This window comes from Neopsephotus bourkii, unplaced genomic scaffold, assembly GCF_033783945.1.
Source record: "Neopsephotus bourkii isolate Nb327-2 ecotype Australia unplaced genomic scaffold, CSIRO-AGI_Nbou_v1 NB_384, whole genome shotgun sequence".
Lineage (NCBI taxonomy): Eukaryota > Metazoa > Chordata > Aves > Psittaciformes > Psittacidae > Neopsephotus > Neopsephotus bourkii.
In genome coordinates, this window is record NW_026900889.1 from 1,337,615 (window position 1) to 1,364,495 (window position 26,881).

General features: G+C 56.1%; 1 protein-coding gene across 2 annotated transcripts in view; it reads left to right on the forward strand.

The window, feature by feature from the left end:
• PKD1 (polycystin 1, transient receptor potential channel interacting) overlaps positions 1-26,739 on the forward strand; it is an 83,805-nt gene extending 57,066 nt beyond the window's left edge. For both annotated transcript variants that reach the window (XM_061349168.1, XM_061349170.1), the window contains exons 17-46: positions 1,749-1,892; positions 3,112-3,391; positions 4,591-4,807; positions 5,306-5,456; positions 6,377-6,529; positions 8,687-8,831; positions 9,511-10,113; positions 10,574-10,730; positions 11,798-12,050; positions 12,603-12,798; positions 13,885-14,055; positions 14,452-14,595; positions 14,894-15,104; positions 15,439-15,565; positions 16,275-16,391; positions 16,770-16,819; positions 16,967-17,169; positions 17,751-17,856; positions 18,059-18,177; positions 19,125-19,327; positions 19,507-19,701; positions 20,818-20,957; positions 22,075-22,202; positions 22,712-22,880; positions 23,505-23,630; positions 23,760-23,934; positions 24,337-24,624; positions 24,925-25,059; positions 25,277-25,591; positions 25,923-26,739. In XM_061349168.1, the coding sequence (XP_061205152.1) occupies positions 1,749-1,892; positions 3,112-3,391; positions 4,591-4,807; positions 5,306-5,456; positions 6,377-6,529; positions 8,687-8,831; positions 9,511-10,113; positions 10,574-10,730; positions 11,798-12,050; positions 12,603-12,798; positions 13,885-14,055; positions 14,452-14,595; positions 14,894-15,104; positions 15,439-15,565; positions 16,275-16,391; positions 16,770-16,819; positions 16,967-17,169; positions 17,751-17,856; positions 18,059-18,177; positions 19,125-19,327; positions 19,507-19,701; positions 20,818-20,957; positions 22,075-22,202; positions 22,712-22,880; positions 23,505-23,630; positions 23,760-23,934; positions 24,337-24,624; positions 24,925-25,059; positions 25,277-25,591; positions 25,923-26,537 (6,036 nt within the window). In that variant the 3' untranslated portion in view covers positions 26,538-26,739. The remainder of the gene's footprint in view (positions 1-1,748; positions 1,893-3,111; positions 3,392-4,590; positions 4,808-5,305; positions 5,457-6,376; positions 6,530-8,686; positions 8,832-9,510; positions 10,114-10,573; positions 10,731-11,797; positions 12,051-12,602; positions 12,799-13,884; positions 14,056-14,451; positions 14,596-14,893; positions 15,105-15,438; positions 15,566-16,274; positions 16,392-16,769; positions 16,820-16,966; positions 17,170-17,750; positions 17,857-18,058; positions 18,178-19,124; positions 19,328-19,506; positions 19,702-20,817; positions 20,958-22,074; positions 22,203-22,711; positions 22,881-23,504; positions 23,631-23,759; positions 23,935-24,336; positions 24,625-24,924; positions 25,060-25,276; positions 25,592-25,922) is intronic.
• Positions 26,740-26,881: the final 142 nt, after the last annotated feature.

Below are 26,881 nucleotides of genomic sequence, written 5' to 3' on the forward strand. Positions count from 1 at the left end.
AGCACTTTTTGCTCGCCCTGCCAAGTCCTTTTAGTTTCTTGCTTCCTTTAGACCTTGTGTCAGTCTCTCTGTGTGCAGAGACTGCATTAGGGACCAGCCCTGAATGGTTCCTGGGACCAAGAGTCTGTGGCCACAGATCTGCTGTGGGAGGACAGTGAAGGAGCCTGTGGTCAGCAGCTCTTCTGGGTGCATCCCTGGGCTCTTCCCATGCCACAGCACCAGGCTCTTGCCCAGCGAGAGCTTCCTCAGAGCTGCTGCTTCATTTTACCTCGAGCAGCTCCTCCCTTCTCTCCTTTTGCCGTTATTTAAGGCAGGCTCTTTTGGAGTGCGTGGTGTTTGTGTCGGATTAAGCCTGCTGCTGGATGCATCTGCAGCGCGGCAGCAGTTATGGTTTGTGTCAGAAGCATCCATCGTGGTGTGTTTGGCAGTTGGAGCTGTAGTTAGGCTGGAAGTGGAAACTCTTACTGCCTGGGTTTTAAACCAGGGCTGCAGGATGGAAAGGGAGGGGAAAAAACGGGAATTGAGAGTCTGTCAAGGACATTCCGTACTATCTGGTTTCCATGCAGGAGCGCAAAACAACCAGGCCAGTGTTGCAGGAAGTTTGCAAATCCTGTAGGAATGAATGGAGCTTCGCTGTGCTCCAGCACAGGGCTTGGGAATATTTATCCTGTTTTCAAAGTCTGCCATGTTAAACAATGTCTTCATTGCTGTCTGTCTTTGAATGCAGCAGATCCGTTATGCCAGGGCAGAGGGCTCAGTCTGATGCTGGACAATCCCTTTTCCTGGGGGATTAAGGGAATTCAGACAAAGTGCAGGGCTCAGAGCTCAACAGCCGTTGTGTCTGACCCACCAGTGCTTCTAAAGCTCCCCTGGGTGCTTTGCCAGGGAGGTGTGTGGGCATCTTGAGATGTGCAGCTTAGAGCTGAGCTAAAAGCCTGGAATGACATGGCACTCTCTGGGAAACGTGGTTCTTCCAGGCTGCAGGGCAAAAATGCCTTGGATGTGCAGTGGGAACTGTTTTCTGCCTATTTTGATCATCATTCCTGTCTCTCAGGGCTATGGGTAGCGTCAGAATTGATGAATGAGAGCCCAAGGGTCGGGTTCTGAAACATGGCAAGTGGTTCTAGCGCAAGCTGTGTGGATGGGAGCAGGGATGGAGACAGCGGGACCGTGCTGCTGTGCCCAGGGCAGCACATCCTCACTCCGCTCTGGCTCACCCTGAGCCCTCTGCTACTCTGGACCATAAACACCTCCATTTATCAACCTTTTGAGCTGAGGACAGGACCCACAGCCCCGGGTCCGCAGCTGCAGAGGCAGGACCAAGAGATGAGCCCACAGAAGGCAAAGCAGAGCTGCAGTCACATCCCAGGGCAGGTGCTCACCAGATGTTTGGTCTGTGCTGTGCTGGAGGCTTTCCCTGTTACACTGCTCCCCTTTCCCAGACTCTAACCTGGATCCCATTTGTCCTGAGATGTCCTGTACAGTCAAGGGCTTTGGTTAGCATCATCCCCACTGGCACCACAAGCAGGACCTGTGCTGGGAATTCAGCACAGGGCTCCAAAAGGGCTTTTTGGAAGTGATTTATGATGTTAAAAAGAGCAAATAAAGTAAATGCAGAATTACCTAGATTATGTAGTAAATCCAGAATCACCAGCAGTCCGATGCAGAAGCAGATGCTGGGGTGCCTATGTGCCTGTTAGATGTCTGTATCTTTGTCTGATCTCTGATGGAGCCTTTTGCTTTCCCAGGTGTTCATCAAGAGAGGGGGAGTCCCTATTGTGTCCCTGGAGTGTGTTTCCTGCAAGGCTCAGTCTGTCTATGAAGTTAGCAAGAGCTCCTACGTCTACCTGGAGGGGACCTGCCAGAACTGTCACAATGACTCCAAGCTTGGGGTAAAGTCATTAGCAATGCTGGTCTTTGCTTCAGTGTGGTGGGCTTTAGGGATAGGGGGAGAGTCAAGGAGGAGAGGATGGAAAGAGCTGGGTGAGAAATACAATCCTGGATCTAAATTGCCACAGAGAGAAGGAGGGGAAACAATCTCTGACCATAGATGCAGTGGCTGGGTCAGGCTTGGGGTTTGAAGGCTGACTGGTACCAGTCTTCATCACAGCCCCTGGAACTGGCTGCAGGACTGGCTTGTAGGGTTGGAGGTTTAAAGCACAGAGCTTGCCTGGTGTGACATGGGGCTCCTGCGTGGTGTACCGTGTCACAGCAGCATTGAGGAGGCTTTGGAGCAGGTTCCCCATGTCCTGTAGCCCCTGGACCCCTGTGAGATGCCCAGAGCTTTCCTTCACCCTGGGTTGTGCCTGCAGGCTGCAGGACTCATGGCCTGTCAGTCCTCCATCAGTGTCTCCTCCTACCCAAGGGCTGGGTCATTTTCAAGCCAAGCCCATGGGTGACCATCCCTTCCCACACCAAAGTAGAGTGTTCCCAGAATAAGCCTGCAAGGTGCTGTCTTCTCCTGCTGCCTGGCATCCTTCCCATCATTCTGGTGTCTCAAGCAGAGGTTGTTCAGTCTCCTGTGATCCCCCCCAAGCCCCTTGTGCCCTCCTGGAATTACCCGTTCCACTGCACAGCATCTCTGCAGCCCGTTGAAGGAGGCAGGTCTCAGAAGTGGAATTCCTGTCGTGAGAGCTAATCCGCATGGCTCCCAGCGTGTCCTTGTGTGGCATTTTCTGGTGGGCTATCTCAGGGTTCCTCTCGTTATCGCAGTTGTTCCCTGTGCTATTAACAGCAACCACCCAGGCCACGTTCAGCTTCAGGCACATAAAACGTGGGGTCCCGTGGAGACTCCACCAGCGCTGCATTGATTTCCTGTGGTTTGTATTCACTGTTATGAAATCCTCTTTCTTGTCAGAGGGTGATGTAATCCCAGAGACTAAAGTAGATCTCACAGTGGAAATATTCCCACCAGACATTTGGGAAAGGCTCCAGTTCTTGTTGCTGTAGCGCACAAGACTAAAAGCTTGAATTATCAACTGCAAATTTGGCAGATGCACCCACTGGAAATCTGTTACTTTTTATAAGAGACTCAAAGCTGAAACCATTTTAAGGACATAAGTTCAGATTGAAACAAAACCCCTCCTGTCTCTCCCTTCTTCATCCCGACAGCGATGGGCAGCGCACAGCTTTAAAAACAAGTCCCTCGTCCTGGACAAAAGGACGACCTCCACTGGTGACACAGGGATGAACCTGGTCCTGAGGCAAGGGGCACTGAAGGATGGGGAGGGGTATACCTTCACCCTTCACATCACTGACCTCACAACGGGGGAGGAAGGATTCGCCTCCATCGACCTGCTCCCAAACCAGCCTCCGGTCGGAGGATCCTGCCGGCTGTCTCCCAAGGGACCCCTCAAGGCGCTGATGGCAAAGGTGCACTTTGAGTGTGCAGGTGAGAGCATACAGCCCATGGTACCTGCCTGCCCTGCTTCCCATTCTGAGCCCCGAAGCTTGGCCACAAGCAGCTTTGTGTGCCCAAATCATGGAGTTCCAAAACTCATGGTAGCAGCCAGGCACTTCCTTTGCTCCTGGTTCATGCAGTTGAATGGTGCTGTCCAGGCCAGGACAGTACTTGCAGGAGAACCTGGTGTTTCAGTGCAGGAAACAGAAGATAGGTGCCTGAAACTGAGTCACATGTATGTGGGAAGAGTCAAAAGACAAAGCCCTGGGGCCTCCTCTGCCATGGGGGCTGGATGTTCCCATCGCAGTTACCTTCTTAGCCAGCTGCAGGGACAGCAACAATGAGTCTAGCTTTGGAGAAGTGGCCTGGCTGACATCCTGTAGCCTTGGGCCAAGCAATAAGAGCCTCTGAAAAGCAGATTTCCCCAAATGAGCAGTGTCAGAGATGAATGCTGTCTGTGTGCGAATGCTGGGAAGCCACGCTGCAGAGGAGGTCAGCTCTGCTGGGGCTGGGGAGGCTGCTCACCAAAGCCTGGCTTAAGCTGGGGGAGAAGAAGAGGATTCAGCATGGTAAGGTTGTGGCTTTGGTATGTTTTGAGCTGCCCAGAGTAACGATGAAATCGGGGTCTCTTTGGAGTGGTGGGAATTGGAGCTCTTGGTGGTTGCTTTTAAGCTGAAGTGAAACGTGCAGGATATAGACCCACTGCTCTATGTCTGCCTTCACTGGTGCTCATGGCAACATGCAGTGAATGTCCCAACTGCCTGCATCCCACAAGGCTCCCCAGAATTCCTGGGAGCTCCGAGGAATTCGGGGCTTTTACCCTTGACTCAGTTGTTCCTGAGATGCTCAAGTGCCTGAGGGCTGCGCTGAGCCCCTGCCTAATACCAAGCTTTGCAGGGCTTGTACAGGAGCTATTTGCCCTTGGGTCAGTGCCATTCCCAGCCCCAGCAGAGTTGCTCCAGTTTCATTTTGATCACAAACTCTTCATAAATCCCTTTAAACGTGGCAGCCCCCAAACTCCCGAACATCAGGAGCCTGCAGAGGGTCAGAGCTTTGCAATGCAAGCCCCGAAGCCATCCCTGCAGCCTGGTGGAGTCCTCAAGCTCCCCTCGCTGTGGGGACAGCCCTTGCTAGGGGGTCTGATGGCTTCCTTGCCCTTCCCCGAGCCCACGTCTGGGTTTGCTTTGCAGGCTGGCGGGACACGGAGGATGCAGAGGGACCGCTGGTGTACATCCTCATGGCATCTCGGCACCGGGCCGGGCACTACCACGAGTTCTGTGTGTACAAGGGCAGCCGTGCCGAGCACAGCGCCTTCCTGCCCCCCGGCTTCCATGAGAGTGGCTTCATGGTGTCCGTGTCTGTCCTTGTCCAGGACCAGCTGGGAGCGACCGTGGTGGCCATCAACCGGTAAGAGCCACCCCTCAGAGGCTGGGCTCATGTGGCAGCTCCAGGCTCCCGCATCACAGTCATGGCTTGGCCACTGGGTCCCTGTCCTGCAGGGCTCAAGCAGATCCTGGGTGATGCAGGAAGATGAGGAGAGGCTCGACAGAAGGGCAGTGAGAATTCCAGCCCTTTGGGGTGAATCACACAACAGGGAGGCTTCCCCATACGTTACTGCTTTGCTGACCATCTCCCTGGTGACACCTTGCTTTGAAGGCACGGTGTCACGTTCTCAGACCTCTGTGCTCTGCCACCTCCTCTATATCAGGAGCCCTTGGCAGCACCAAGCTGCAGTCCCATCCTCTCAGGCCAGAGCCCACAGTCCTGCAGGAGGAGGATCTGTGTCCCATTTGTTCCTTAGACCCTAAAAGCAGTGTAGCTCCTCCCAGCTAAAGGGCAAATTCTGCCCCCTTCTCCAACCCCGTTTGGTTTGCCCTTAACCCAAATGCCTCTTTCCCTTGGCAGCTCCATGGAAATCGGCTTACCCGAGGGCTTTCCAAGCCTCTCCCACTGGCTCTACAATCAAACTGACACCGTGCTCCAGGGCTTAGTGAAACAAGGGGACCCTCAGCAGGTCATTGAGTACTCTCTGGCCCTCATCACCATTTTAAATGAGGTAAAGCAGCACTCTCTGCCCAGGAGAGGCCTCCAGACAGCCTTGCAATCACCAGTGGTGTTCTTTGGCCACATTCCGTGCAGCGATGCAGGGAAATGACTGAGGCTGCAGCTCTTCATGTAAACCAGTGTACATGCATGCTGGGAGCAGGGCTGGACCTGTGTGCATGCATCAGAAACAGAAACAAGCTCCAGACACATGATGACCAGGGAAAGCAGAGAGGCTGCAAAGTAAAACTGGGCTCCTAGAGAAGGCAGTGGCCTGGGTGTCTCCCATGCACCCTGCTTTCTGCCCTCATATTCAGATACGTGTTTCCCTCTTTAATGTCAAACTCAAGCCTAAACACTGGATTTAGAAATGCAGATCAGCCCAAATCCCCCACCTCCTTCACACCTCCCCTGAGCCACCCACTGCACTCCAGCTCTGCAACTCCTGTAGCTCCTTAGGTGATGCTGTGGGTGCTGAGGAGCCCTCCTTGTTCTGACTGCGGAGCTGGTGCAGCTAGAACGACCTTCTGCCTGCACACAAAGCTCTTAATCCTCCTGGCAGCATTCACTTTCCCCCCTACATAAAGTAAGGCCCATGTGCAGGGCAGGACTTTCAGTCTATACTCATTTTTCCTGCCCTGTAGGAGCCTGCAGGAAAACACCAGGCAAGGGTGGTCCCCTGAGTTGAGCTGGATACAGGCTGCACAGTGATGTACTGCTTAGTTGGCAAGTGCCAGGCTGCTAAGATAATTGCTTGGAGAGCACAAGTGAAATTGAGGGAGTTCTACTGAAAACCCAGCTCATTGAATCACCTCTGGGAGGAGCAGAGCAGGGAGATGCAGAGTGCGGGCAAGAGGAGACTTACGCACAGCTCAGCATCAGCTGAAACGATCTGATACATGTCCTCACTCTGCTTGCTTTTATCACCTCCAGTACGAGCGATCCATGCTTCTGGAACCTGAGACTGGGAATGAGTTTGAACTCCGGACCTGGACTCGCAACAACATCACAGAGACCCTGAACTCGCTGAACGTGAACACAGTTGATGACATCCAGCAGATCTCAGCTGCCCTGGCGCAGTGCACGGTATGTTCCCCATCACCTAGGCTGTTTGCATGCTCTTCAGTTCTTGTGCTTCCCTGCTTCTCTCCCATGCACACACCACACAGAGGACAGGACACACATCACACTGGTGGTGTCCTGAGTGCTGTTAGCTTTGCTTCTTGCTGTGCCATCAATCTAGCAGGCGCTGGTGAGATCCTGTATGCATGTGCTGGAGGACAGCACCTAAGGGCTCTGTGCGTCTCTGATGTGGCAGCTTGCTAGCAGGTAGGTCCCTTCACCTGCAGATGGAGGCTGTAGGAAAGGCCCTGACACACTGGAGAAGCACTGGAATAAGTTGCTGGGGGAGCCACAGAATCTCTGAGGAGAGGCTGGACTCCCATCAGGATTAACACAAGTCAGGCAGGACCTGCCTTGAGCCAGGGGACAGGGCCAAAGACTGATGTTCCTTCCAGCCCTCTTTCTATCATAGGAGATGAGAAGCACTGCTCTGCTCCATGGCTGACTGGAAGCACTGTGTTCCCCAGCCAGCTCTCAGCTTCAGCTCCCTGGTGCTGGGGCTGCTGCCTGGTGGATTTAGGAGTGGCTTTCTGTGTTTTGTCAGATGGGCAAAGGGAAGAGAGCCCAGTTATATAATACACTGGGGTTTGGTGGTCAGCCAGGCCGCTCTGGCATGCTCTTCCTCCCAGATCTTTGCTTTCAGGGCTGGAGTCGGGCACCCTTGGGCTTGGCTGCGCTGCTTCTCCACAGCCAGGTCAGCAACCTTGCCCAGCAGCAGGCTGTCAGGGAAGTGATGGACAGACTACTGCATCCCACCCACAGAGTCCCTGTTCTGCTGCGCCTTCCTCTGCTTCAAAGACTGTAAACCTCAAAATCACTTCTCTCTGTTCACCTTTGTTCGGGGATTTGGGGTTCAGCACATCCCATTGCCAGGCAGGATTGGTTCGTGTCTGTCTCTCCTACGTGCTCTTGCCTACCGACTTGATCTTGCTGTGGAAGCTCAGGTCTAGAAACAGAGGTTTTGTTCCATGGGAAAAGCTGATATTCCAGGGTTAGTCTGTGCTCTGGATTGGAATGAAAAGCTTAGAGAAACAGTAATCTAGAGTCTCCCAAGCAGCTGAGCCTGCTGTGGGGTTCACACCTTTCCTGTAGCAGCATCAATCAGTGCTGATATTCATTTGATTTTACCTACAGGGGAGAGTTTATCCTGGAAGGGAAAGGAAGACTCAATCTTAGCCATTTCTCCTTCCTAAGCAGTAGCTCCTCTTGGGTGGTTCCTCCCCATAACCTTTCTCTTCCCCACCTCTTTGATACGTGACCGTGCCTGATGGACTCCAATTTAAACAGCGTGTCCTCGCTTCCCATAGCTTACAAATAAAAGCAGAAAAGGGGGAATTTTAGACCTGCAGATGCTGTTTTGATTCTCCACCAAAACATATGGTGAATCACGTCTGAATCCTGTGATGATTAAAAGAGAAAGAGATGAATAAGAGCAAGGAATGGGGTTATGGTAACAGCTTCCATGTGTTGCCTCAGTCCCTCCCATCCAAGCCTCGAGAGTGCTGGGAGCTCCAGGCCATGGCTAGAACATTCTGTTTCTTGGACACATCTGGGAGCAGAGGGAGGGACATCCATCACGCCTGAGTGGCAGGATCCCTCCCACAGCCTTCAGGAGTACTTGGACACTGAAATGGATTCAGTGAGGGCTAAATCTTGATTCGACCTAAGACAGCGGAGTGAATGGAGGGATCCCATCCAGCTCCTCTGGCTGATTTCTGTAGATACAGTGTGTGACTCCAGATGGGTGCTCCTGAGATGCAGCAGGAGGAGATGTGCTTGGTCCTTACAAGTGAACTCCAGAGAACAGGAATATGCTGCCCTTTATTGCTCTTTCCAACCCTAATGCATCCTCCATCAGACTCCCACATGCCTGCCTGGAATGTGAGGGGAAGTGGGTGGAAGAGCCTTGGAGACACCACAGACTTCTTGATAACATCTCTCAGTGTGAGCGGATCAGCCATTGCCTCTGCAGTCACCTCCCTGGGGCTGGAAAGAGACTTTCAGAGTGCAAATGGTGTTTGAACAAACATGCTCAAGTCTTTGCAGGTCTGAGGAGCTGAACTTGCCTTCATCCTTCCATGGGGATGTTCCCAGTGCCTCAGACTGTGTTCCCCTTTGCAGGTGGTGAGCAAGGAACTGGTTTGCAAGTCCTGCCTGACAAGGACCTTGAACAAGCTGGAGACCATGATGACCATCCTGCAAGGGGAAACCACCCAGGGCACCGTGACACCGACGGGCATCGCCGACAACATCCTCAACATCACGGGTCAGTTCGGTACCCCTGGGGTTTGGCCTCTTCATGCTCAGTGCTTTCTTCTCCCTGCACTTTTCCCAGGGTTGTCTTGGCTCGGGCAGCCATCCCTATGGTCACTTCAATACAACAGTTGTTAATAACCTCACTGGTACTCCAGGGAATTCTCTTTTTAGTAAACAGTGAGTAAGAGCTATGGCTTCCAGATGCTCGCCTTCCCGCTTGCAGTCTGAGGGTGCCAAACTTCACTGGGGCGCCCATGAGCACTGTGTGGGAATTCCCACCTGGTTACCCTGGGAGGAAGCAGACACCTTCTTTGCACTCCTTATAATGGGGTTCTGAGTGTTCTCCATAGTGCAGGACATATGTTTGCTTTATCCATTCCTTCCCTCTTTCCCAATCTGCTGTTGTAGCCCTGTGCAGGAGGGAAATAAAGCCTGTTGTCATTAGTATTCACCACCAAACTCTGCACATTAGCTGAGAGACTGCAGGAATTGCTGACAGCTCTATTTTTAGCTATGGGCTACTGAACACTTCAGTGCAGCAAGTCATGTGCACAGTGTAGAGTTACAGTGAGAAGACAGAGAGGAAACCCTTGTCTGATTGCTTTGGGAAGGTGTCAGAGGTTATCTAGGCTCTAACACTCATGTAGGCTGTTTACCACTTCCTCTGCCCCTTTATTTCTCTCCTGCAGGTGACCTGATTCACCTTGTCAACACGGTTTCACAAGAGTCCAAGCCCCAGGAGCTGCTTGCTGATGCCCACAATTTGCTGCTAGCTCCCAAAGCCTACAACCTGTCCTCCAGCCTGATGCGCATCCTCATGAAGTCTCGAGTGCTGAATGAAGAGCCCCTGGAGCTGGTGGGAGGAGAAATTAAGGCCACAGGCAAGAGGTCTGATCCCTTTAACTTGCTTTGCTACGAGAACACACCCAACTGCCAGTTCTCCATCCCCCAGGCATTCAACACCACCCTTTCCAACCTGACGGATGTCATCCAAGTCATGTTCCAAGTGGACTCCAATCCTTTCCCTTTTGGTTACATCAGCAACTACACCGTGTCCACAAAGGTGGCCTCCATGGAGTTTCAGACACACAACGGGGTGCAGATCCCCATTGGGAGCCTGGACTCAGAGAAAGCCATCACTGTAATGGTGTCAAACAACACGGATGCTCATAACCTCTCTGCTGGCACGGAAGTCATCGAGGCAAGAACATCTGTGAACCTCATTGTGGTTATGGAGAGCAACAACAGAGAAGCAGGACTGCACTTCCAGCTCACCTACAGAGTCCTCAATGGTAGAGCAGACAGATCCACCCCTTTATGCTCTTTGCTGTTCCCATGGGAGAGGAGGGCTGGGTGTTGCCGTCAAGAGAGGACTGCTGTGGGAGATGTCAGGTGTAGCCAGCAAGTTCCACACTGCGTGCCTCAAGTTCTGGCTGTCGCAGGCATTATCCAGTCCCCAGTGTAATCATTGGTTGTGGACTCTGGGCACTGAGAAGCCTTTTGCTGCTCCCAGCCATTCTCTTGAGCCACATTAGCACTGGAGGGAGCTCCTCTCATCCCTCCTTGGTCAGGTACAATGGTACCCAGAGTCTCCTCTGCACTCCAGACTGAGAGAGTGCAGTCCAGAAAAGCATCTCTCCCAGCTTCCTGCATTCCTGATACTCCTCCCTGAGCACCCACTGCTGGCAGCAGGCTTGTGACTGAGCTCTGCCTGGTCTTTATAAAGTACTTTCTGTTTTCCCCCCTCCCCAGATCACTACATTGCAAGTGAGCCTGAGCCCTTCATCATGGCTTATCTGCATCACGAACCAGAGCCCAATGAGCACAACTGCACTGCCTCGAAGAAAATCAGCCTGGATGCCCTGGCTGGGAGTGACCACAAGCTCTACACCTTCTTCACCTCTCCCAGGTAAGAGAAAGCTGTCTTACAACCTCTGTCACCCCCAGGCTGTCCCATGGATGAGTGGGAGGGATGCTCAGGGCCTTGCCATGGTTTATACCAGGCTGCTTTGCAGGACTGGTGCTGCTGTAGCTATCACAGTGCTCCTCTGTCCTTGCAGCTCTCCTGGGGAGGGAGCTGCAAGCTGCCATTCCCACACCCCAGCACTGGCACCTCTTCTACCCTGGCACTTCCTCCTTCCCAGACATCTTCTGGTGCTGGTGCAAAAGCAGCTCAGTGCTCTGTGATTTGCCTTTCAGATCCCATTTGTAGGGGTTCCCTGAAAGGATTCCCCTTTTTAGAGCTGTAAATATCATTCCCTGTATCATGACCCTCACCTGGTAATGAGCCCCCTTTTCTCTGTAGGTTCTTTATGGGCTCCCATCCATGCTTCTTGGCTCATAGAGCACTGCAGTTGTGCTGTTGGGTTTTGGAGCTAAGCTCTTCTTTTAATCAGAGCAGTCATTATAACCTCAGTTGCTGCCTTGGCCAGGAGCGTGTGTGTTCATGCCTTGTGTTACTTCCAAGCCATTCCTAGGCATTATGTGAGAAGAAAAGATAGGCAGCTTGGGAATAGGTGGGGCGAGAGTGGAGCCACTGTTGTGTAAGTTACTGCAGCTTCCATGGCTTTTGGTAACAGGATGCTCAAAGAGGGATTAAACATCCTGATAAGTGATTGTGCTCCCAGCCAAGAATCCAGAGTTGCTGTGGAAGCGTCCTATGGATCAGTGGGACACAGGGAAGGGTGGGTGGGAGACCTGTGCAAGGCTGCCAGCGCAAAGAAGAGGATGTGCAGTGTAGTGCTCCAGATACTGAAAGAGTACAAAGATAAAGAAGAATCCAAGTGCTCCGTGGAACCCTGGACTTTCTCTACAACCGAAGGTGTAAATTACACCACGTTCACTGGGCTTTTCCTCCTCTTTGTGTGCTTCCCCATCCGTGCAGCAGTGTTTTCATGGGCACGCAGCCATTAGAACAGGGTTGGTGTCCCTATAGCAGGATTCATGATGTCTCCTTGCTGCCTTTCCCTTCTCCAGAACGGATGACACCATCCAGAAGTACTACTTCAACATCACAAACCATTTCAGCTGGTCCCCGGTGGAGGTGACCCTGGGGCTCTACACATCCCTGTGCCAGTACTTCAGTGAGCAGGAGAAGCGCTGGAAAACAGAAGGCATCATCCCACTGGAAGAGACCAGGCCAGACCAGGCTGTCTGCTTAACCCAGCACCTCACTGCCTTTGGGGCCAGTCTCTTTGTCCCGCCAAACTCCGTCCAGTTCATCTTCCCTGTGAGTAGAGCAAAGCAGAGGCTGTGCAGCATCGCCATGTGCTGAGCAGTTGGTTGTCACCTATAGGAAAGCCATGGGCTTCTGATGGCTTCTCATTCAAGCTGTGCCCAGCTGGCAAAGCAGCACCAGTAGCCAGGAGCCTTTGGGAGCTGTGCATGGGCTGTGTTCTGTGATCATGAATCCTGGCTGCTGCTAAATAGACCTTTGCAGATGGCTTTATCCTGGCTACCTCGCAGTGTGTTCACCTCTTAGTGAGATGCCAAGCTCCCCTCCCAGCTGGCACCCAGCACTGTTTGATCCCAGCCAGCTGCTCCCTGCTTCCCAGGGGCGTTCCGGCTCTCCCTGGCTCTGTTGATGTGATGTAAGTGGGAGCAGAGAGCTCTCAGCAGCTGCTGCAGGACACTGCCCATGGGCTGTGCAGGGAGAGCTCTCTATTTGCATGTGGTATCGTGTCTGTGAACGATGGTGATGGCCAGGAAGGGGGCTCCTGGGGAAAGAGGGGATGCTCCTGGGGAAGAACAGTGCCTTCCAACATACCCCTGTGCTCTCTAGGCTCCAGGCCCTGGCCTCAACTACATCGTGCTGCTGACATGTGCCGTCTGCTTCGTGACCTACTCGGTGGCTGCGCTGATCGTGCACAAGCTGGACATGATCGACATCAACCGCGTGGGGGTGATTCCCTTCTGCGGGAAGAACGGGCTCTACAAATATGAGATCCTGGTGAAGACTGGCTGGGGCAGAGGATCAGGTTAGCCCATGCGCTGCTCGTCTTCAGGCCCCATCCCTGGCAGTGGTCAGGGGCAGTTTGGACGGGGCTTGGAGCAAGCTGCTCCAGTGGAAGGTGTCCCTGCCCATGGCAGGGGTTGGAGCTGGAGGAGCTTTAACAAACCAGTTTGGGATTCTATGGTATGATTCTGTGATTCCTATGGTGAGGTCTGTGTATCTCACCTCAGCACATCAGGCACCAACTGCCCACCTGCAGGGCCCACAGCTGAAGCAGCACAGAGCAATCTGACTGTGCAGGGCTTCCAACAGCATTCACACTTTAAATGGTGTGATAACGGGGCAGGTCAAAGGTGTAAAGGAGCCACCTCTGACCCTGCTTTCCCTGACTGGGCTGTGGTTGCAGGAACGGCCAGAGGCAGTGATTGTTCCTCACATCCTCTCCAGCAGAAGCATCCAGGGCTTCTGAGCCCTTTAGATGCCCTGTTTTGCTGCCCTTCAGCATCAACTGCTTGTTCTGCTGTATGAACCCCAGCACTGGAAAGGCAGAAAGCTTCACTGTCTGATCCAGGGCTGGGTTTGTAGCTAGAGCTGGCAGAAATACCACCCTGGAGTTGGAAATCCAGGCAGTTGGGATGTGGAAGCTCTAAGTAAGGACAGAGGTGGAGTGCCACCAGGCCAGAAACATGCTGCCATTGGTTTGTGTCACCACTGTCTTCAATGGCAGCAGCTTTCTCCTGAAGCCACCCCAAGGACCATCCAGGTTGTGCATCTGGAAACTGGTACAGGAGAGATGTCAAGGGGAATAAATATTCCAACTACTTGGAGGAAGAACCATCAGAATAAACATCTCCTCCTATCGGGGTGTTAGTAAGGCAAGGAAAGTCAGCTGCAGTCCCCTCCAAAGAGAGCCATGGGCATGCCAAGGGCCATGCACCAGTCTGAGCAGCTCCTGGGTGTGGGATGGCTCTTGAGCACATCCTTCCTGCCCAGTCTCCAGTGGCCCCTCTGAAGGACCACTGCATCTGGTAGCAGGTAGCTGGCAGGCAGGGCTGGGGAGCAGCTCTGCTTTGGGTGGGCTTCCCTAACCGAGCCCTGTTATCTCTGCCAGGTACCACGGCCCACGTGGGGATCGCCCTGTATGGGGTGGACCATAAAAGTGGCCACAGGCACCTGGATGGGGACAACGCCTTCCACCGCAACAGCCTCGACGTGTTCCAGATCGCCACGGAGCGGAGCCTGGGCAGCATCTGGCGCATCCGTGTCTGGCACGACAACAAAGGTGAGGCAAGAGCAGGGCTGGGGTGCCCGTCACCCATCCCAGGGCACTGCTCTGCCTGGTACCTGGGCCTAAAGGCTGGAATAACCCTGGCGGGAGGCCATGGTGACCCCCTGGCTTAGGGGAGGATTGCTGGGGGGCTGCATGGGGAGTCTCCATCATGGGAAGTCTGCAGTTCATACACAGAGGGTGCAGTGTGCACTGTGACACTGTGAATGTCCATCCTCGGAGGTGACCTGGCTGCACCAGGCTTTTGGGTGCTGTGCATTTCCCGTGGATGAAGATGCTGTCACAGGGCAGCTGCTGCTGCTGGGCTCTTGCGTTGCCCTCCCAGCTTGGCAGTTTCACCCAGGGAATGGCTGCCACAAAACACACTTCTTCATCTCTTTGAACTTCCAGGGCTCAGCCCCTCTTGGTACCTGCAGCACGTCATAGTGCGGGACCTGCAGAGCAGCAAGAGCTACTTCTTCCTGGTGAACGACTGGCTGTCAGTGGAGAGCGAAGACAACGATGGCATGGTGGAGAAGGAGGTTTATGCTGCCAGTGAGTGCTCAGCCCTGGGCTGTGGGGCTGGGATGGGTGAGCAGCATGGCACTTAATACACTGAGGAAGGAGCTGCAGCAGGGGACCGCAGAGGGACCATGGAGCCTGCACATTGGCTCGTCCTCACTGCATTGATGCCTCGCGGGTGTTTGTGCTAGAGGGCAAGGCATGGCAAGGACCATGGGAGGGACCGTATAGATGCAGTGTGGATACAAACCAGTCTGCGAGGAGGAGCTGTGGCCCTCCAGGTGCGATCAGCGTTTCCACTGGCCCTGATGGTCTCTCTCATTGTGCTCAGGTGAGACAGAGCTGAGGAGCTTCTCCCGCATCTTCCTTGCGGAGCTGCAGCGAGGTTTCTTCGAGAAGCACGTCTGGTTGTCCCTGTGGGACCGGCCACCCCGCAGCCGCTTCACCCGCGTGCAGAGAGCCACCTGCTGCTCCCTCCTCGTCTTCCTCTTCCTCTGTGCCAATGCCGTGTGGTACGGCGTGGTGGGCAACGTGCACCTCAGGTGGGTTGTGTGCCTTGGTGCTCTGGGCATCCCTTACCTCCCGAGGGCCGCTCCGGTGCTTCCCATCACACAGGGCAGGAAGGACCGTGAGTGCCTTGTTTATGGCCTTGAGTCCATCCTTCCCGTTCCAAAGAATCCGGAAGCAGGACATGGATGACCAAGGATGCAGCTTCCCCCTTGTCTGGTTTTGATGTGTCACTGTTAAAAAAGCCATGCCCTGTTCTTCCTCTGCACATCTGCAATAGCTGGGGGTGCAGTTTGTTCTCCTTGCTTAGCTAGCAACCCAGAGTGCCCCTTCTAACACCGTTCTCTGATCAATCCTGATTCTCTCCAGCAACGGGGCTGTTTCCAACCTGATCCCTGTCAATGTGGACACGGTGGCTGTTGGGCTGGTGTCCAGCGTGGTGGTCTACCCTCTCTACCTGGTCATTTTATTTCTCTTCCGGATGGCTCGTGGCAAGGTAAGGAGGAGACGTAGCTGCAGGCTGCCCTGATGGGTGTCTTGCCACCGGGGTTCCTTATATGAGCCTAGATTCTGCCCGTTGTGGGCCATCACTTCTCCAGCTGTCTCTGCCCAGACAGAGACCAGACAGGCAGGTTTTAGGCACTTGCTCCCTCTGGATTTCAGCATGGGATACGTACCCAAATGCCATTGAAGGGTAACAGCCCATTATTGGCAGGAGCTTGGGAGGTGCTCAGTGGAGCATCTCTAATGAAGTGCCTGCCCTGGGTACACATTGAGCTCTCTGAGCAGAGCTCTGGTTAGGCAGCTGTGAAGGGATTAGCTGGCTATTTCATGACTAGTTGGGCACGATTAGCAGCCCCATCAAGGACTGCAGCCAGCTGCTCAGGGGCTCATGAGCACAAATGTGTCTGATACTTGTTGTCCCTGGAAGCACTCCCTGCTTTGCAGGGAGCTGGAGATCCACCAGGCTTCTTGGGACCTTCTATCTGGGACAGCCTGGATGGCATGGGGCTGTGGTACATGTGGGAGCAAGTTGGAGGCAGTGGAAGATGTGCATGGGCCTGTTCTCAGCCCTGCTTGGGATCCCCAGCCCTGCCTGCATGAGTGTGGAACCGATGGGATCCACTGAGCAGCCTGTCTCTGAGTCCCTGTGCCATTGTCACCTCCATCCCTCCCTTGTCAGCTGAAGCCTGATGTCTCCTCAGGTCTCCATCAACCACACCGTGACTCACTCAGACCAGCAGTCATTGGAGATCGACAACTACCTGGACTCCTCGATCCTTGACAGCTCCTTCCCCACCTTCCCGGGCCTCCAGGCAGAGGTAAGCTGCTTCCCACCTGAAAGCGGGATACGTTGCAGGGTCTATGTGCTCCCCTGCATGGACACAGGGTCCATCCACAGCAATGAGTGCAAGAACTGATGCACTCAGTGCCTCTGGCAAATCCTGGTGATGGGGGAGAGCCTCAGCCCTTCACCTGCCCAGCGCAGTCCAGGTTCTGAGCACAAGCTGTCCGTGAGCACTGACCTTCCCAGTGTGCCTGGGTTATCCCTGGAGCAGAGCAGGCCCCTGGGGGAACGGACCCAGGGCTATTGGCAGCTCAGGCTCCAGGTCTCAGTGACCACTGATGTTAACAGCCCACTGTTCTAATGAGGCACAAACCAATGCCGTGTGCCTGAACCGCCTCCTCTTCCTCCACAGGCCTTCTCTGAGCAGACCAAAACAGATCTGTTCTTGGAGGACTCCAAAAGGTAAGGAGGAGCTTCATGTACTTCTCTGCTTTGGTGGGCCAGGGTTGTGCTCCCGTGGCTGTTTCCCCTCTGTGCTAGCACAGTTGCTCTTCTCCTGCTTCCCATTGCCCACAGCCCCCATTGCCCCATTGCTCTGTTGTCCCGCAGCCTCGTGCGGTGGCCGTCCAGCGAGGCCCTGCTCAGCTGGCCAGACCTCCTCAGCGACCCCTCCATCATGGGCAACACCATCCAGAAGCTGAAGAGAGGCCGGGCCAGCCGCCACCTCGGCCTCGAGGCCCCGCTGGCCACCGAGGAGGACAGCTTGTCACTTGGTGTTCACCAGGGACAGCCTCGCTATTTCTCTGCCTCAGGTGGGTCTGGGATAGCATCACCGTTTGGAGGCCCCAGGGATGTGCAAAAGGAGCAGACTGGTCCCTCGGAGCCTTCTCTTTAACTCTGGAGAAGGCAGAATAGCAGAGCTCTGCCACCATCACCACTGGCTGCAGTGTGAAGGGCAGAGGAGAAGGGTTGTGTTTTCTTAATGGGGATTTCCATTTGGGAAAGAGAAATCCTGATGTGGATTAGTTGGAGTCAGTGATCACCACACCACCAGCAGACTGGGAGCAAGGAGAGATGTGTTCCCATGGGATCTGAATGTTGCAAGCAGCCAGCACTTCCTCACTGGCTGCAAAGCCACAGTGTGTCTCTGAACCCCTGTAAATGGCTGGAGAAGGAGAACTTGGCCTCTTGTACCAGCAGTTACCTCTGTAGCCAAGCTGGGCATAGGCAGGAGCTAGGAGGCAGGGAGGAGGGGAGCGCTATCCCTTGGACAAGGGCTTCACCCTGTCCTCCTCCTCCCCAGTTCCACAAATGCACCAGAGCAGGGCCATGCCCTGGTGCAGTGCTGGTGCTCTGCTCCTGCCAGCCCTGTTCACACTCGCTCTTTCCCCAGATGAGGATCTGATCCGGCAGATCCTGGCAGATGGAGCCAGTGGCATCTCCCACTCCCAGGACCTGGGGCCCTACATGAGAGCTGAAACAGATCTGATCTCAGGCCTGTGAGTATTCAGGGAGCGAGCTGAGCTGGGTTCTGAGGCACTGAAGATGCCTGGGGCAGCCTGCTCACAGGTCACGGTGCTCTCCATGAGCCACAGAGCAGCGTTGCTGCACTGCTGTTAGCACTGGAGTTCTGTCCCTCTCTGTGCCAGGCTGCTCCCTGCAGTGCCACAGCTCACCAGCATCACCCCTTTGCCTTGGCAGGTCCAGCGTGTTTGGGGAGAAGGTGGAGACCGTCATGATGCAGAAGCTGAACGACAAAGGGCAGAGCATGGCAGCTCCTCCCAGGGAAGTGAGCAGATCAGCCAAGTCCACATGGACAGGTACCAGGGCAGCGAGGGTGGGATGGGCAGGAGGAGCAGCCCTCGGGAGGCACAGGCAGGTAAATGGAGCCTTAGGAAAGGCTGCTCCCTTGCTTGGGATGTAGTTATTTCCTGCCAGCTGCTCTTGGAGCCTGAATGTCAGTAAGTCCATCACTTGTGACAGTCCCTGCTGTGCACCTTAGGGAAACTCTGCTCTCTGCACCCCTCTGCAGCCATCAGTCCCTTCAGCCGTCCAGTACGAGAGTGTCTGTATGAAACCAGAGGGGAAAGGGGGTAAGATGCCAAGGAAGGTTCAAATCAACAAAGCAGAGATGCTTCCTACTGGGTCACGCAACACGACAGCAGCCAGCCGGGCTTGCACAAGGCAGGGAGCACACTCTCAGGCCCTTCAAGGGCTGTGGGGTGATAAGTGCCTGGGTGCCCACTGGAGAGGCTCGGAATGAGCTCTTGGCTTCCCAAGGCACAGCCTTCCTGGGACAGGCTGGACATGGAAAACTGGACTCAGCAGCATCCCTCTTGGGTCTGTGAACATCCATCATGGTTGTGGTACCTCTGTGCAGGCACTGATTTGCATGGGTGGGTGAAGGAGGCTGTGCTGAGCCCCGGGCAGGGTGACTTGGGAGGCTGAAGGCAGCCAGGACAAGAGACCTGTGTGGCTTTGCCATCAGCCTCTCCAGCCATCTGGGCATGGCAGTGTCCTGAGGCTCAGAGAAAGCAGGGAACCCATCCCAGTACCCAGATCAGGATCCCATCTTCTCCTCCCCACGCTGTAGCCCACAGATGCTGCCCTTCTGAGGCTGTGTTTGCGTTGCTGCTGAGTGGGAGATGTTTGGGATAATCCCTCCCAGCTCACCCAGGACTGGGATGAGTGGTGTGCTCAGCCCTTCCTGTGCCCCTTAGGGTCCTTTTGCAGTAATGCTTACACTTGTTTTCCCTCCTCCTTCCAGTTGCAGACCGAACGTTCCAGAAGCGCTTGCTGCCGCCCTGGTGCTCCTATCTGGCTCACGGTATCAGCCTCCTCCTCTTCGCCACCTCCACGGGGGTCTCCGTGTGGATCGGGGTGGGCTTTTCCTCCAGCGTTGCCCTCATGTGGCTCATCTCAGGGATATTCAGCTTTCTGGCATCCTTCTTGGTCTGGGAGCCCCTGAAGGTAAGGATGAGGACACCAGCAGCAGCGGGAGAGGTAGGGCTGGTGGCAGTTGGGTTTAGCTACCCCAAGAGAGGGGCTGTGCTGTGTTGACTGTGCTGAAAGGCCCTCAGGTGCTGCTGCCCATGGCCAGTGTGGTGGCCCAGCTCCCTGCAGGCTCACAGCACTGCCTGTCTCCCCAGGTCCTGCTGGAAGCCCTCTATTTCTCACTGGTCGCCAAGCGCTTGCACCCAGAGGAAGATGATACCTTGGTGGAGCATCCTTTTGTGGAGCATGTTTCTGAGAAGATCAGCAAAGTGCGACCCCCGCAGGGGTTTGCCCTTTTCCAGGCCAAGGAGGAGGCCAGGAAGGTCAAACTGCTACACAGGATGCTGAAGGTAAGACATCTGTTCAGCCTGGAGAGGAGGAGGCTCCTGAAGGGGAGACCTTAGAGCAGCTCCAGTGCCTAAAGGGGCTGCAGGAAACCTGGAGAGGGGCTTGGGACAAGGGCCTGTAGGGACAGGCCAAGGGGAATGGCTTGAACCTGCCAGAGGGGAGACTGAGCTGAGCTCTTAGGCAGAAGCTCTTCCCTGTGAGGGTGCTGAGGCGCTGGCACAGGGTGCCCAGAGAAGCTGTGGCTGCCCCATCCCTGGCAGTGCTCAAGGCCAGGTTGGACACAGGGGCTTGGAGCAAGCTGCTCCAGTGGAAGGGGTCCCTGCCTGTGGCAGGGGTTGGAGCTGGAGGAGCTTTAAGGTCCCTTCCAGCACAAACCAGGCTGGGATTCCTGATGCCTGTGGTGCCTAGGGCAGGGGCAGAGTGCTGCCACCATGAGCAGAGCCACATCCTCATGTGGATCCTCCCAGTCCAGCCGTGATCTCCTGAAGCAGGCGCATGCCTCCAGTTTCTGCCTCAGTTTCCCCATCTGTAGAAGACTGGCAGTGATGTTCCTCTTCAGTGTGAGCTGGGAGGGAGAACCATGAGGGGTTCATTAGGATCAGCTGCTGTGTATGACTCTAACTCAGGTGTTGGAGGTTAGCACAGTGCAGAGCAGGCAGCGCCTGGCACAGGGAAACTTGAATCTTGTGCAACACACAACAGCTGATCCAGGAGCAGAAGTCTCTTTGTAGCTCATCCAGTGTTAATCCTCCACACTTGTGCTAGGATACACAGCTGCTTTAATGGAGTTAATTTGAGCAGAGTGATTCCCCTTTAAAGGATGGAAACCCCCATCACTGTATAAACCGAGCTGTTGGTTATAGCTTGTACAGGGAGGATGTGCAGTGCATGTCAACTGAAACATGTGGTGCTGTCTGGCTGCTTTGAACTAAGAATATTGTTAGGAGCCTGTGGTCTGGGTTTCATTTTAAGCTGCTGCCCATATGTTAGAAGAAATGCATGCTCTGGGTGCTGATCCTGCTGCATGGCAGGCAGTGGAGAGCACTGATTTGCTGCAGGATTGGGAACCAGCCCCCCTGGTGCCTGGGTACAATCCCTTTCTGCTCTCTGCTTGTCAGAACTTCCTCATCTACATGATGTTCTTGCTGGTGATCCTGCTCACCAACTATGGAGATGCCACCCGCACCAGCAGAGCCTTCCTTCTGCAGAGCTCCATCAAGCAGCAGCTGGGCAGCAACGAATTCCTCCTCATCAAGAGGTAATGGTGAGGGCCCTGGGGATGGGGAGGAACAAGAGGTTGCTTTGTATCAGGAGGGCCTGTAGGGACAGGGCAAGGGGAATGGCTTGAACCTGCCCGAGGGGAGACTGAGCTGAGCTCTTAGGCAGAAGCTCTTCCCTGTGAGGGTGCTGAGGCGCTGGCACAGGGTGCCCAGAGAAGCTGTGGCTGCCCCATCCCTGGCAGTGCTCAAGGCCAGGTTGGACACAGGGGCTTGGAGCAAGCTGCTCCAGTGGAAGGGGTCCCTGCCCATGGCAGGGGTTGAAGCTGGAGGAGCTTTAAGGTCCCTTCCAACCCAGACCAGGCTGGGATTCCATGGTTGCATGGCAGTGAGCAGCTCCTTGCTACTCTGCTTCTCCCCTGGAGAGCAGAGGGACCTGAGCTTTAATGCCTGCATTGTCTTTATGTCCTGGGTGGGAAGGGGCTGGGGGGGTTACAGAGTTCATCTGCTCTGAAGGACACACGTTTGCTGTGTCTCTGGAGTTTACAGCTGAGGGGTTTAGCCATAACCATGTCACAAGAACCAAAACTAACATCTGATACAAATGCAGAGGGCTTCCCTTCCTGGCTCTGCACGTACGCTTTAACTGGATCAGTTTTCCCAGCTGAGTGTGCACGCTGCTGCTGGCCCCACCGGTGCCTGGGATTAACAGTGTCTCTGTACCCATCTCCCTGCAGCCCCCTTGCCCCTGTGTGAACAGACATGGCCAGTCTGTGCCACACAAAGCCACAGAAACTCTGGTTCACACAACATGAATTGGGAATGAACTGGTGACATTCTCAGGTGGAAGTGGAGCAGAAGCAGACTCTGGTCCCAAATATCATCTCTTTCTCACTGTGCTGCCACAGACCCACTGGGCTGATCCTTACTGAGGTGCCGAGTGTATCCAGTCACCTTTAGGTCTTGCATGATAAACATTTTCCCAACCCCAGCGCATCATGGAATGGATGGGAATGGTGCCTGTGCCTGCGAGCCAGGAGAGCAGCTCCTGTTAGTGCTCCAGAACCCCCTCTGGAACACGACTGGTGGTGGGCGAGGCATGCAGAGACCCCCGCAGCAGAGCTGCCCAGGGGCTCTGATGCCTTCTCCCTGTTGCAGGTCGGACCAGTTCTGGGTGTGGATGTCCCAGGTCTTCCTCCCCTACCTCTACAACAACGGCTCGGGTCAGGAGAGCCACAGCACCACGCTGGGGGCAGCGCGGCTGCGCCAGCTCCGCCTGCAGGAAGGTTGGTGGGGATGCGGGTGGCGGGGATGCGGATGGTGGGGGATGCGGATGGCGGGGATGCAGTTGGTGGATGCAGATGGGGATGTGGATGGCGGGGATGCGGGTGGCAGGGATGTGCTTGGGATGCGGGTGGCGGGGATGCGCTTGGTTGGCGGGGATGCGCTTGGTGGGCTGAGGGTGCTGCTGTCATGGGGTGGTGGTGATGTTCCTGGAGGGAGGAAATGGCCAAGTGTGGGTGTTTGTGGGGCTGAGGGAAGCAAGGCAGAGGTTACGGAGGCAGGTTTGTCTTTGCAGCAGGGGCATTGGCGTGCCCCTGGCTCTGCTCCTACAGTGGGGCAATCCAAGGGGCTTTACGCTGCAGAGAGGTTGAGTTGGTTTCCTGAGTGTGGTTGAGGAGGTGGAGGGGGCTTGGGAAGAAGGTTGGTGCTAGGTGTGAAAGCTGAGCTGTGTGCCCCAGCACAGCCCGGCTGCGTTGGGCTGCCCATGGGGTGACCGCTGGTGTCATTGCAGCCGAGTGCCAGCGCAGCGCCCAGGACATCCTCCATGGCATGGGCACGGCTCCCGGCGGGAGCTGCACCGACTCCCACAGCTTTGCTACCGCTGACTATGGAGCTGGCTGGGAAAGGGCAGCCCTGAACGTGACGGCTGCGTGGTCCTACTCACCCCCCGACCTGCCCGGGTAAGGAGCTGCAGCTGCACCCCTGCTCCAGCTGCCAGAGGCAGCATCACAGTTGATTCAGTGCTGGGGTGGTTCCCAGTGAGGCCAACTGCAGCCTCTGAGCACAGGGCAAAGAAACACAGGAATGCCAGAGGCTGCCCTGCACACATCCACATGGGCAATGGGAATGGTGGGAGGCAGCGCATGGCTGCTGCTCACCCGGCTTCCCTGGAGATGTCTGAGCAGCAGCATCCCAGGGGCATGGGCAGAGGGTTCAACTCTCCAGCTTCAAGGGCAGGGTGAAGCTGCTGAACAAGGTAACCCACTCCCCATGGGGCCCACAGCACGGCGCCAGGTTTCTGTTAACATGGGTTATAGGAGACTGGCCTTTACCAGCATCCTGGGCATCAAGGCACTGTTGGCTTCTGCTCTGATTTGTTCCTGGATGTGTCTTCCTTGAAGTTTAGGGCAGCAAAGGGCTAGGGGCTGTTCTGAGGTGGATCAATGTACTGCTGTAGTCTTGTGAAGTGAGCCATGAGGCAGCTGCCACCATTGGATGTGCAGGGTCTGCATCTCTTGCAGCAGACTGGGGCAGTGGCTGCTCTGTCCTTCAGCCATCACCCCATGGCTCCTCTCTCCCTGCAGGGTCTGGTACTGGGGTTACATCTCCTTCTACGACAGCAGTGGTTACGTCCAGGAGCTGGGGGCCTCGCTGGAGGAAAGCAGAGCTCAGCTGAGCTTCCTGCAGCAGCACACTTGGATCGACAACATGTGAGTGTGATGGGGCCAAGGAATGTTCCGTGGGCACCAGGAATTCCGGGGAGGGGGGGATCTGCGGGCACCAAACAGCATCACCAAACCTGGGGTATCCCTGAGCTGCTCTCATCCCCCCCCCCCCAGGAGCCGGGCGGTGTTTGTGGAGGTGCTGCAGTACAACCCCAGCGTGGACCTGCACGTGGCCATCACCCTGCGCCTCGAGTTCCTGGGGGCCGCCCAGGCCATCGCCGCTGTCACCATCAGCCCCTTCCCGCTGCTGCGGCTCAGCGCCGGGGTCACGCTGCAGCTCCTCATGATGGTCAGTGCCTGACATCCCCCGGGCTCCGCTCCCCTCAGTCATCACACAGAGGCCTCTGGGGACCTGTGGCCAGGGTTGTTGGTCGCTATGGGCTAAAGCTCCCCTGCCCCATAGGAAACAGCCCAGCACCACTGCCAGGAAGAGGATCCCTCCTGTCTGGCAGCATGTGTTGGCCTTGTCTCAGCCTTTTCACTGCCTGTTGCTGAGGAACTTAAGTCTTTGTTATCTCAGTGGGGACATCTTCCCCTGGGCGCTGTCACCCGAGCATTGGACATGGGCTGGGGAGCAGGGCACTGGGTGGGTGAGGAAGGTATGGAAGGACCCAGGGGTGTCAGCCTCGTACAGCAGAGCAGTGAAGCGTTGCCCCCCCCTTCCCCATTAACCTCTGCGTGCCTCCCCCAGGTCTTCCTCATGATGTTTGTGGTCTACTTCGTGGTGTCCGAGTCCCTGTCCATCAAGAAGGAAGGCAGAGCCTACTTCACCCTGTGGGGCAACTACGGGCAGTGGCTCTTCATCCTGCTCACCACGTGCACCGTGGTGGTGCACCTCAGCCAGGCCACCCTCGCTGACCAGCAGTGGCTCAAGTACCTCAACAACCGCAAGGGCTTCACCAACTTCTACCAAGTGGCCTTTCTCAACACCGTCTTCAGCACCTTGGCTGCGTCCCTCCTCTTCCTCCTCACCGTGCAGGTATGGGGCAGCACTGCTTGCTCCTCCCGTGCTGCTTTGTGCAGGAGCAGCATGCAGCAAACCCAGAGGCGAGACACCGGTCCTGCTGTGCCAGGCAATGGGGCTGCTGCCACCTCCAGTCCCTGCTGCAGGGCAGAGGTGGTGGGTGCTGACGCCATGTGGCCGATGGGATGGTTCTGCAGGGAGCCCATCACGAGGGTTTCCTCTGCTCCGCCACCAGCTGCATGGCTCAGGCTCGCAGAGGTGTTTGAAGGACCTCGTGCTGGGCCCATGTAACTCCATCCCCTCCACTGGTCCTAGGCTGCCCAGCAGCTGCGCTTCATCCGGCAGTGGTCGGTGTTTGGGAAGACCCTTCGGAAGTCTGCGAAGGAGCTGGGTGCTGCGGGCCTGGCCTTCACCATCCTCATCCTGGCCTATGCTCAGCTCGGCTTCCTGGTGAGTACCGACGCCTCCTCTGCCTGCCTCCGTCCTCAGCGAGCCCATGGGTCCTCTGGGTGCTCCCATGCCCAGTGTGGGGGGCTGTGTCTGTGGCCTGTCCCTGTCACAGCCCATCGGTGGGTTGCTCTTTGGGGCTCGTGCTGTGTAAGGTGGGGTCAGGGGAGCGTTTTGCCCCCAATCCCTTCTCATTGCATCCCCGATGTCCCCTTTGCAGCTTTTCTCCTCCTCCTCGGAGTCCTTCCGCAGCGTTGGCAGCAGCCTCCTGCTGCTGTTGGCCATGCTGCGGGGCAGCGGGAGCCTCCGGCCCTGCCTGCCCCAGTCCTCGGGCCTCTGCTACCTGTTCTGCACCAGCTACATCCTGCTGGAGGCGTGGATCCTGCTCAGGCTCTTCACCGTGGTGCTCATCTACAGCTACCGGGAGATGCACTTCGAGCTCTACCGCCCCGCCTTCGAGCCCCAGGACTACGAGATGGTGGAGCTCTTTGTGCGCAGGCTCAAGATGTGGATGGGCTTCAGCAAAGCCAAGGAGGTGAGTGCAGAAGGGAGCTGGGAGCAGGCTCAAGGCAGCAGCCACTGTCCTTTCCTTTGCCTCTGGCTACTTCCCACTGCTTCCTTTGGCAGCTGAGTGCTGGAGTGGCCGAAATCCCTGGATGCCCAAGAGCTGGGTTAGTGATGGGGTTTGTAGGGGCATTGCTGCCAGTTCAGTCCCACAGCTCCATGTGTTCTCATCTGGCCCCCAGGAATGGGTGGGAGCAGCCCTGGAGCTGCTTGGAACAGGACATAGCACAACAGCGCAGTGTTCCCAGCACAGCATTCCCACTGATGCTCCTGGCATTAACGCTCCCTTCCTCCTCTTCCAGTTCCGGCACAAGGTGCGGTTCGAAGGGATGGAGCCGTTGCCATCCCGAGACTCCAGCGACTCCAAGTCCTTCCGCGGCCCCACTCCCAGCGCTGCCTCCGACAGCTCCAGAGCCTCCACCTCCTCCAGCCAGCTGGATGGGCTGAGCCTGGTGCTGAGCACCCGGGACAGCCTGGAGGTGGACGCCGACATCCAGCGCCTCCTTTCCCTCTTCGAGATGCTGCTGGCCCAGTTCGACCGCGTCAACCAGGTGACGGAGGACCTGTACCGCATCGAGCACCAGCTCCAGGGCTCGCGCTGCCGCCGGAGGAGCCCGCAGCCCTCAGAGGATGCCCTGAGCAGGTACCGAGCGGGCAGCACGGAGCAGGGGCCCTCTCCCGAGCTCTCCTCCGACACGGACCTGCAGCTCCTGCGGGATGCTCCCTTGTCCCCCTGCTCTGCTGCCACCCCCCCGGGCAGCAGGGGCTCGGTGCCCAGCCGGCTCCTGCGCGCCAGCAGAGGCATCAGCGCAGCTTCTGGGCTGCCCCCGGGCAAACCCTACACCGGTGGGGCTCCGGTGGTGAAGAAGAAGCGGCCCCTCCGGGCCAAGAACAGGGTGCACCCCACTGTCAAGTAACGGTGGGGAGGGAGCTGGGCAGCACTGGGAGCAATGGGAGAGCATGGGAAGGGTTTGCCAAGGGCGGGCTGTGCCCGTCCTGCAGCCCCAGGGGCCTCGGGAGCTGCTGCTCCTGATGCTGCGGCCGCGGCGGCTGGGCCTGCCGGGCACACGGGGCTGCTGCCTGCAGCGGGGCTGCGCAGCCACGGCCCTCCATGGACCTGGGTGTCCCCAGCCCTGCACTGACCGTTCCCATGGGAAGGCTGTGCAGGGTCCATTGAGAGCACGAATCCCGGTCAGGGAAGGGCAGTATTAACGCGGTGTCTCTATTGAATGGGCCCATCTGCAAGCAGCCCGGGTGTGTG